The sequence below is a fragment of the Prinia subflava genome, chromosome 1 (assembly GCF_021018805.1).
Source record: "Prinia subflava isolate CZ2003 ecotype Zambia chromosome 1, Cam_Psub_1.2, whole genome shotgun sequence".
Lineage (NCBI taxonomy): Eukaryota > Metazoa > Chordata > Aves > Passeriformes > Cisticolidae > Prinia > Prinia subflava.
The window spans coordinates 106,548,344-106,558,777 of NC_086247.1; the positions used below are offsets into that span (position 1 = coordinate 106,548,344).

The 10,434-nt window shown below is 41.7% G+C and overlaps 1 protein-coding gene across 7 annotated transcripts in view; it reads left to right on the plus strand.

The window, feature by feature from the left end:
* The window catches only part of ELMO1 (engulfment and cell motility 1), a 304,523-nt gene extending 294,495 nt beyond the window's left edge, over window positions 1-10,028 (plus strand). For all 7 annotated transcript variants that reach the window (XM_063406486.1, XM_063406504.1, XM_063406491.1 and 4 more), the window contains 2 exons: window positions 4,178-4,255; window positions 8,685-10,028. In XM_063406486.1, coding sequence (XP_063262556.1) covers window positions 4,178-4,255; window positions 8,685-8,885 — 279 coding nt within the window. In that variant the 3' untranslated portion in view covers window positions 8,886-10,028. The remainder of the gene's footprint in view (window positions 1-4,177; window positions 4,256-8,684) is intronic.
* The last annotated feature ends 406 nt before the right edge of the window (window positions 10,029-10,434 follow it).

Sequence of the window (10,434 nt, forward strand, 5' to 3'; positions counted from 1 at the left end):
CTGTTTCTGATGTGGTGCAGGGGTTTTGATAGGCTTTGAGGTTTTTGTTCTGGTGGATTTGCCTTTTTTATTTCCTCAATCCCTTGTTTCTTCCCCTGAGAAGCACAGAATTTTTGAATTAATCTGTGATCCTGATCAAACTGTCAGGCACAATATTGCAACTGTTTAACTGACATAGGTATAACGTTTTATGCAGCATATCAAGTTATATATGGGTTATGCAATTAAAATTTATAAAAGGCAGACACAGAATGCAATTCAGCTGAATTTGGTGTATGAAACCTTTCACTTTCTGAAATTTCACAATCAGTGATATATTTTTAAGAGGCCTTTTTCATTCTATGCTTTCTTTGTACATATATAACGTCCACCTCGATTTTATTCATTGGCAAAAAAGAAAATTGGATGGCAGAATGCCATGCTATGAGCATAGCTGGAATTGGCAAAATGTCCATAACAAAGGCTTCAGCATCTCTTCATTTGCCAGCACATGGCCATTGTTCTTTCAGCAGGACAATTCAGAAAGAAATAAGAGTAAAACTGAATTGGAATTTGCATGCATATGAAGCTGGTACAATGTGATGGGACCAGATCTGAATCCATTATTGTTTGTCTTGCTTGTGTTTTTAAATCAGGTTTAATTTTTAAATGCTTATTTCTGACTCCCAAGTAGTACCAATGATTTTCAAGGAAAGGAAATATGTCAGATTTTGCAGCCTTCAAAGCGTGACAGAAAAATTAGAAAAAAACATGGCCAGGTATTTTGAAGTGTTCTCCTATCATCCTTTATTTGCTGATGTGGTAGGTTTAGGCTTTGTGCCTTTTTAGTCAGCTGAAATGGTTCTGCTCACACCCCTGATGAATGAAGCTCCGAACCTCTCCGAACCGAACCTCTCCGAACCGAACCTCTCCGAACCGAACCGAACCGAACCTCTCCGAACTGAACCTCTCCTCTTCTCTCTGAACCTCACCTCTCCTCTCTGAAATGAACCTCTCTGAACCGAACCTCTCCAAACCGAACCTCTCCGAACCTCTCCGAACCTCTTCTCTCCGAACCTCTCCGAACCTCTCCGAACCTCTCTGAACCTCTCCGAACCTCTCCTCTCCGAACCTCTCCTCTCCGAACCTCTCCTCTCCGAACCTCTCCTCTCCAAACCTTTCCTCTCCAAACCTCTCCGAACCTCTCTGAACCGAACCTCTCTGAACCGAACCTCTCCGAACCGAACCTCTCCGAACCGAACCTCTCCAAACCTCTCCGAACCGAACCTCTCCGAACCTCTCCGAACCTCTCTGAACCAAATGTCTCCTCTCCGAACCTCTACTCTCTGAACCTCTCCTCTCCGAATCTCTCCAAACCTCTCCTCATTCTTTGGGGCAGATCTTCTGACTCTTGCAAGCAAACTCCACACGGTGAGAGGCCTCAGCCTTCAGTAAAGACATGGATGTTCTGAGGGTGTTGAAGACAGAGCAGGCAGAAAGTAGTGAGGTCATCCCAGCTGCATGGGATCACTTTGCCATAGGCACCCAAAATGCCTTTTCGTGGCTTCTGGCCTTGTTGGGGACCAGTGGAGACTGGGGGAGAGAGAAGCTGTGGGCATGGGAGAGCAACCTCTCCTTCATACCACCAACCACAGCCTCCCCCAGAGAGCGGAATCCAAGGCGTGGGAAGTATTGGCCTGCTGCTGCAGAGTCTCTTGTTCTCTGTTCTCAGCACAGCTCAGAAGAGGGGCACACTGTGAGCCCCAAGGCTGCTACCTTTGAGAAGGGCAGAGGTCTGACATGTGGAAGGAGCTAGGAGTGCCAAGGGAGCGAGCTCAGCAGCTTCAGGTGCATGAGGAGGAGAGAAAAACAAAGAAGGAAGGAATGGGTTGGAGGGAATGTGAGATAAAAAAATACCAGAGGGATAGAGAAACAAGTGGAAAAGGCTTGAGTGAAAAATTACTTTGAGAAAGGTTGAGAAGTAGAACAGAGAAAAGAAAACTTCAGACAGCTGATAAAGACTGACCAGTTCTCCTTTAAGAACTGCCAGCTCCTCCTTGTCATTGATGGGGCTGTAAAAAACCAGGTGGGGGTCCTTGACAAGTCAGCCAGCTCAACCACTGAGACCACCGTCAGTGTGGAGGACCAGCTGGCAACTCCAGCTCCTTTGGCTTCCATTTTCCTTGACAGTTTGCTATGCATAAAGCAACAGAGATGCTGGCACCTGTAAGTTGTAATTCCCAAGCCTTTAGAGTTCAGGGCAGCCAGCAAAAAAGCTGAGCTGTAGCCAGTGCTGCCAGTATAATACTTTACCCCAGAAAGAGAAGCTTGGTGCCATTAATGCAGTCCTTTCTCATTCTCTGCCTGACTGGAAATGACCAAACCCTTGACATCCTGACACATTCCTCTTCCAAGCAGAGATATTTTTTCCTCCTTTTTCTCTCTTTGAGATGAAGAAGTTAGATTTGTTGGAGCTTCCCAAAGGAAAAATTACAGGGGTCAGGCCTGTGGGATTGTTGACCTTCATGAAATTCAGGAACATCCCAGTATAAGAGTACAAGCCCTTTTTCAGAGCTACAACCTTAGTGGCACTACTTGGTGTATTCTGTCAGTAATTCATAACACTGTGTGAGGAGATAATGGCAGATTCATGTGGGCAGAGGTAGATTTGTTTCTGTAATGAGGGACATCACTCTTAGTAAGGTGTGGCTGAAAGACATGCCTACAACACAAAAAGGCCGCGTGAGCCCTGAGCCATTGGCTTGCTGAGTGCACCAGCAGTGTTTTCACTTGCAGCCTCCATGGATATTTAACACCATGAGGATTTAACATAGCTTTGTCTCCTGTAGCCTTGGCAATACACCAAATCGAACCTAGTAACTAAACTCAAGGAAAACAAGAACATTTCCCAAAAGAAGCCTGATCTCTTATAATCCAAGATTATCCCTAAGGATTGCAAGTTTTATGGTTCAGACTCTGCTCTTAATCATACAACTTCAAAACCAAAAAAGCCCTTACAGAAATCCAGATATCTGTATCTGTCTCAGACCAGGAGCTCGGGAGTAAAAAATCTAGAACAATGTTTATGCCACAGTCCCCACAGTCAATTCTTCCATTTCAAAGCTTAGTGTGGCAAATTTAGGAAGCCCTTCTCCCTTCACCACTGGCAGTGCAGGGACTGTTGTCAGCTGAGAGTCAGCAAAAGCTGTCATTATGACAGGGCTGAGGAAGCCAAGAGGCGAAAAGAACAGGACATGTGACACAGATCATAGTTACAAGTCAGCACTCTGCTATGTAGCTGGGTCTCTTTTCCACAGTTAATATATCCACACCTCTGAGCTCACAGATTGTGAGATCCTTGTAATGGCGCTTGTAATGATGCAGGCAGAAACCATAATATGGCAACAGATAAGAAAACATCTTTGCATGATCACTGCTGTCCACAGAAAGATCATTATGTATTCAGATTACCTGGGCTTCCCTGTGGGATTTCAACTCCAGGTGACTTTGAGGAAAGGTCAGCACTTTATGAATTCTCCTAGGTACCTTTTACAATTCCAGCTTCAGTGTTTAGGGGGCAAAAAACCCCTGCTTTTTCCTTTCCCAAAATTCCTTCGTGTCTTTAGGTAACCGGCACAGTTTGGCTTGACTGAGGCTGGTGATTCTGGTTCAGATGGAAACAAAATTACAGAACTCTCCCAAGAGTGAATAATTTCATGTATTTCCAGCAGGTGAAAAGAGCATAAGTATATGCCAGGATATTAATTGTCCTGACAAGATTTTTAACACAAGGAGCCAAACCTTGCAGAACTTCCTGAGTTTAATCTATACAAAGTAAAAAAAAACCTTAATGAAGAGTTTCTTGCAAGTGTAGTATTATTCATTATATTGATTTCAGTCCTCACCATTGCCTAGCTCAAATTTAAACTCAAATGCTGAAGTAATTCATGACCCAGTGGGCCATGATAAGCACTGAGGTGGGCGAATTTGTTTTGACTGAAGCAACCGTGGTAGTATTCTTGCTGTGCCAGTCTCTTGCAGCAGTCTGGTACTGCTGCAGCTTTGGTCAGACAGGAGGCTACCATAAACCACTTTTCAACTTGGTTTTGGGAATAATGGGTAAGAAAGAAAGACAGACCTGAATGTACGAATGCCTCACTCATGCAGCATTAATATTTATTTCTTTGTATTGTTCCAGGAGGTGCTGGAGCTTGCTTTCTCTATATTGTATGACTCAAGCGGCCAGTTGAATTTTATTGCTCCAGACAAGCATGAGGTAAGTCATATTCAGAGTATAGAAATTTTTTTGAAGTTATCTTAGTTGCATTAAGGCACCAGATGGCTTTGTAAGAACATATAAATCAGTGTCATGTCTCAAAACAAACTGACATTGAAGGGACTAGGATAGGAAAAAGACCTTCTGAAATTTTCATGCTTATCTGAGGCACAGAAGAAACGTGTTTTGTATTCCTACATCACGGAGCACATGAAGCTGCAAATTACAGACCAGTATTTCTAAGCCCTCCTGAAATGTGAGCCATGAGAAAGAGAAATAAGAGCGCTTGGGCAGACCTTGGAAGTTCTACAGCCCTCACTCACCAGTTCCTGATTTCTTGTCGTCTGCTGTACTTCAGACACTAGAGAATTTTGCTGTGTGAACTTTCAACACTGAGAATTTGTACAGCCAAGCTTTCAAAGAATCACTGCCATAATCAGGGGTGGTTATACCATCACTGGGTCTCAATTTCAGCCAAAGACTTGTGCTCTCCAGAATGTTATATCCCCTTTTTCTTACTTTCACATTGTTTAAGACCTTTCATGACAGGTGATCATAGAAGGCCCCCTCTATTCCATCTCCACAGGAGAGTGTTTTGCAATGGCTTTCACTTGTATAAAGACAATGTAAATACCAATAGCAAGGATGAATGACAGCCCCTTTCCTGCCCCCTTAGTAAAAGCCACAAGGAAACAGAAGACATCATCACCTTCTGGAATGTGATGGAATTAATTTATCTTAATTGTGTCGAATCATTGGATGTGTTTTCCTCAAAGAAATTTCAAGTAAAGGTTTAGCAGAATTTGCTACATTAAAAAAAAATCCTTCTTGTTTCTAAAGCAAGAAGAGTTGTATTCCATTTGCACACTTATTTTTAGGTATCACATTTGGTCTCAGTTCTGAACACTGTACTAATACGATGAACTACAGAAGACTGCTCTAAACTGCATTCTTCTGTAGTGTTTAAAAAGTGCATTAAATTGTTTTACAAGTGAAGTGTATTAGTTATGCCACTTCAACATTTGTTGTTCTGGACTAAAACCTTCAACTAGTTGTTAATTTTAGGAGAGGAGATACAGTTATGCCCATTTGGGTCTTTCTGTGGATTAATATTTGAGTGTCATTTCCAAGGATGTTCATTCCAGAGAAGTATTTGCTGGTCAGTTTTTGTGTAAGAGAAAGGACCAATAGTGTCCCATGCACAATGTGCCACTAGAGCTGTAGTTCTAAGCAACACATGGTTGTCTTCATCCTCTGAACTGAATATAGGTTTGATGATTTCTGATACAAATTCTCCAGAAACTGAATTATAGACGGTTTCAGCTCAGAAGCGCAAATGGACATGAAAACAAACAATTTTCTCATCCACTGTATCTCAAATAGCCTATAGCTACAAGTGGATTTTAATGGTCCCAAGTTTCAAAAGCTGCTACTGCATCCCACTGACAGGCAGTAGCAGTGAGATGCACTAACCCAATTGCTCATGATTGCATTAACACACCTTTTATCTTCATTTCTCTTTCTGGTATTGTGCAGCTTCTTTGAAACAAAATTAATATGTTCAAACAAATGGCCAGAGGCAACAGTCTCTGCTGTCACTTGACAGTTCCCAAATGAAAGTTTTTAAAAGGACATCTCACTTCCTCTGTATTTTTCCATGGCCTGCAGAAGAGTGAGTTGTGATTAAAGTAGAAAGTACAAGTGTTCAGAGGAAGCACCCACAAGGAAAGGCAAGTAGCTTGTTTGAAGCCTGTGACTCTTCATCTAAGTAGTTGGGGTACCTGTTAATACAAGTGTTTAGCAGCATTGTCAGTTTGGGAGATTTGGTGGTGACATCTCAAGTTTCTAAAAGCTTTGTGTGAAGCACCAGGAATGATGTTGGTACATGACAATTTCAGGTCAGACTTGCAAGGCTTTTTTAAGTACTTGTGCAGCCCTCGTGATTGTAGAGCGAGGTTGAAATGTGGGAGTTGAGTGTGTCCTAAAAAGAAAAATTGAACGAGGCTCATATGATAATTCTGGCTGCAAGGAACCCTGGAGGTGTCCTGAGTCCAACCTCCTGATCAAAGCAGGTCAACAATGAGCTCAGACCAGGTTGCTCAGGGCTGCATCCAGATGGATAAAGCCCGTGCAACCTTTCTAGTTCTTGTCTCCCAAGGTAATTCTTCGATAAAATCCCATTACTGAACCAGTATCATTGAGATTTGGACCTCATTCTAGCACACTTAAGTTTGTCAATTCCCTTAGCCATCTGTTGGAGCTTACTGCTAGCCAGGGGATTCAGTACTATGAGATCACTCCATTGTATTTGTTTTTCATTTAAATACTAATAACTGGTTTCAACTACACAGCAAAAAAGGTGGATTAATCTTATCCATGATTTTTGACAGAGAAACTGATGAGGGAGGCCATAATTAGGTTTCATTGGAGTTTTATGAAAATGAATCTCATAAATTAATTTTTCAGTGGCTCTTAGTCTCTTTTGCATATTAAAAAGAAAAAGACTTCTGAATGAATGCCTCTGTTTTTCCACTATCTCATTAGGGTGTCTCTCTGCTCAACATGTGCAGGAGTTTAATTAGGTGCATTTGCCAATATGAAGATTAGAGAGGAAGCCCCTTTTCCAGGCCATTGCACTCATCAGAATTGTGGCCAGAATTTGGTATCTGTGGGCCCTGAATGAGTTATATCTGGAAGAGGGGAGAGCTGCAGTTTTGCTTTCTGGCTCTCTGGGATTCCTCCCCAGAGGAAGAGCTGGCTGCACTCACTGCACAGGTGATGGACGATTTACGTCAGGGGCTGCATCTGTTGAAAAGATTCTCTGCTCTCCTGTAACCTGAGCAGAACCTTTTGCTTGTCTGTTTCTTTCTTCGTAATAAATTCAGGGAAAACTCTCACCAAGAAAGATTTCAAGTAAATCATAAAAAGATTACAGTCTGTTCAACTATAATGATTTTTCTAGAATAGCTTCTTTCTTTTCCTGACATTGTACATATGATCCAAAAAAATTGTATGCTTTAAAACTCTTCAGTGGCACACTTTAACAGCCTAGAATAGGCAGGCTAAGTTGTTTATTTAGTACTTGTTAGCAGGACAACCTGAACTCTAAAGTCTCTTCTATATAGCTGATCTCATATTAAAGCTGTGGCTTGGCTTGCCCACACCCTGGGTGAAAAAGCTCCCTCTGCTACTGTTTTGTTACTGACTTAAGTGGGTTGGATTCCACTTCGGATGCTGAAGTGTGCTAACCCATCCTATTTTTGAAATATGCCCTTTTTCTGGATGAAGAGGGGGTGCTTCTCTCTCTTCCTTAAAAATAATCCTCATTTCTGCTGTGGGATGAAGTCAACCATGGCTATCTTTAAACTCGGCAGCATCATGTAGCAAATGGTCAGCTAAATTTAAAAACCCTTTTTTTGGCATGAAATCCAGCAGAAGTATTTGTAAGATAAAAATGCAGTTACGGTTGATTTAATTTTTCTCCTGCAAACTAGGACACAAGTTTAGATTGAAATCTTTATTTTTAGATGACAGCATTTGAGTACTTCTGTTCATAGTTGAATAAATGGCTTGTAGTAATAAATGGAAGTGACTTATTCAATAGAAATTGACTCTAGATCACCAATCTCCCTTGAATTTTTTGCTGATTTTAAATGGTTATTCAGCCCACGTTTATCACAAGCTGTCAGCTGTTGGGAAAGATGGCATCTCCTGTTAGAAAAAAGCTAACAGTAAGGAAAAGATTTTAGAGGCCAGTTCAGCGTTTGCAGCATTTAGTATTACACCCAAGCTGCCTGGCATTTAATTTTCATGAGGGACATAGCATTAACTGACTGTAGTTTTCACAATATGTTACTTTGTGTAAAATAGTGGTAAAGTAGGCATAGATAAGGGAAACTATCAATTGTAGCAACTTCATTTATAGGAATGCAAACAATAAAAACAGATAGTGCAGGATTTTTTACACTAAGAACCAAGAAGGATTTAAGGGTGGGTTTTAGTTCACCTAACTTAACTGACTTGGAATTAAAAGTTTAGTTAGTGTAAGATAATCAGCTTTTTTAAAGGTAGTGGGGAAGGACAATGAGAGGAGTGAAGGAGATTTCTCCAGAGGTTTATTGTCCTAAGTTACTGTTTGCTTCTCCAGTAATTGCAGAAGAACATTCAACAAGAAATTTGGAGGAGATTCGAAATTGTCAAACAACTAAATACTGTAATTTCTTACCATTTTATGGTTTGGTTTTTTTTTCCATTTTCTGAGCAGCTCAGTGAAAGCCTTCTTCCTGATATGAGCTGATAAAATGCATCAACCGAATTTTAGGTCTCTTTGTAAATCCCCATGGAGGCAGTAACCATAGAGGACCAGACCAGAGAAGGAGTTTGAGTATGAAAAGTCTGGTAATGGCAGTTTTTATCCTTTTCCTTGCAGTACTGTGTGTGGACCGATGGTTTGAACGCCCTCCTCGGGAAGGACATGTTGAGTGACCTAACGCGGAACGACCTGGACACGCTGCTCAGCATGGAGATAAAGCTGCGCCTCCTTGACTTGGAAAATATACAGATCCCAGATGCTCCCCCACCTATCCCAAAGGAGCCCAGCAACTACGACTTTGTTTATGACTGTAACTGAGGCAGTCACTGAAACTTGCTCTGAAACTGGAAATACATTAAAACTGGAGAGATACTATAAAAAAAAAAAAAAAAAAGAAGAGTGTGAGGAAAAAAAGAAACCCACTTTTGCACCTTGCATTTTGGCTTTGGGGAGGGATGTAGAAACACTTGCATTCCTCCCTGTTCCCTGCATTCCTCCCTGTTCCCTGCATCCCTTCCTTCCCCATTCCCATCTTCCCCATTGCTCATCCAAATCCACATTGCTTTAATTAACTTGTAATTGCGGGCCATTGGCCTTGCTTAAGGCAAAGACTGCCACTAAGAAACACCCTCCTGAGGACTTTTTTTACATTTTTAATACTGGAATAGACATTCTTAACTAAAGGATGTTGTTATCAAACTGCATGCCTGTGAAACCCACTTGGCAGGGCAGAGGCGTTAACTGGAAGGAGGAGGGAGGTAGGGAGCAAAAGCAGCTACTGTAAGCAGAAGATTCCCCCAGACACTCACAAGAGTCTGCTCACCACTGAACCCAATGGGATGATGAAATTGGTTAACTGCTTCCCAGTGCTTGCACCATCCGTCACTGTCATTATTCTCTCCACTGTCATCTCAACTCTTGCCTCCAGCCTTCACCCAACTGATCGGCTCCCAGAATGGAAAGTCTGCAGGTTCTTGCTGTACCATACGCTGCAATGCTGCAACAGCTTTTAACTTCTTTTCCTCCCAGCTCTTACAATAGCCCCACACTAGCAGATCACTGGCACAAACCGTGTATGAAGCCACTAGTATGTCCCATTCCTGTAGCATTCCCTAAGCCTGAGTTGCCTCCGAAATTGGCTTCCTGCTATTTGAAGTGATTTTTATTTCCTTGGTCCAAAGTTCAACAGTAATTTTCACTAATTAATTACAACTGCCAAACATCCAGGTTTACATCGTTGTCGTTGCTACAGTGTTAGAAATTTGCAAGGGATTTTTTTTTGTACGGGTTCTAATTATTTTATTTTGCCAAACAAATATATTTAATGAAAACTAATTTCATTGTGAGTACTTTTGGGGAACAATATTTTTACTTAATTTCCATTTGGAACATTTGCCCTGAAGGGGAAAAAACACCATTCCCTTCAACTTCACTGTTGAATAAAAATCTGAGTTGTGATGATTCTTGGAACTTTGTTTTTCTTCTGAAGTTGTCTTTTATTCCTTATGGTTCCTGGCAATTCTGAACTGTTCAGTAAAAAGAGGAGTGGGAAGACCTTTCTCATCTGTATCTGATTTAACTTACTTGTTTGTTAGTGGTGACAAGGATGAAATGCATCCAGAGATCTGCATTGCCATGGTTACATGAGCCTTCCTGTGAGAAGGGCCCTTGTGAAATCCAAAGTCCCAGCACACTGATGTGCTCATGGTCAGTTCAAGGCTGCTGCCTTTCCTGTGTTTGCTGGGGCAACTGTTTTCCTGTATTACCATTTTCTCCATGGAGAGTGTTTATGGCTGCAGCAGATTGGTGTTAGGAAGGTTTGAGCTTAGCAGGATGGATTCCCTTCATCCTCATGTTTTTCTAGCTG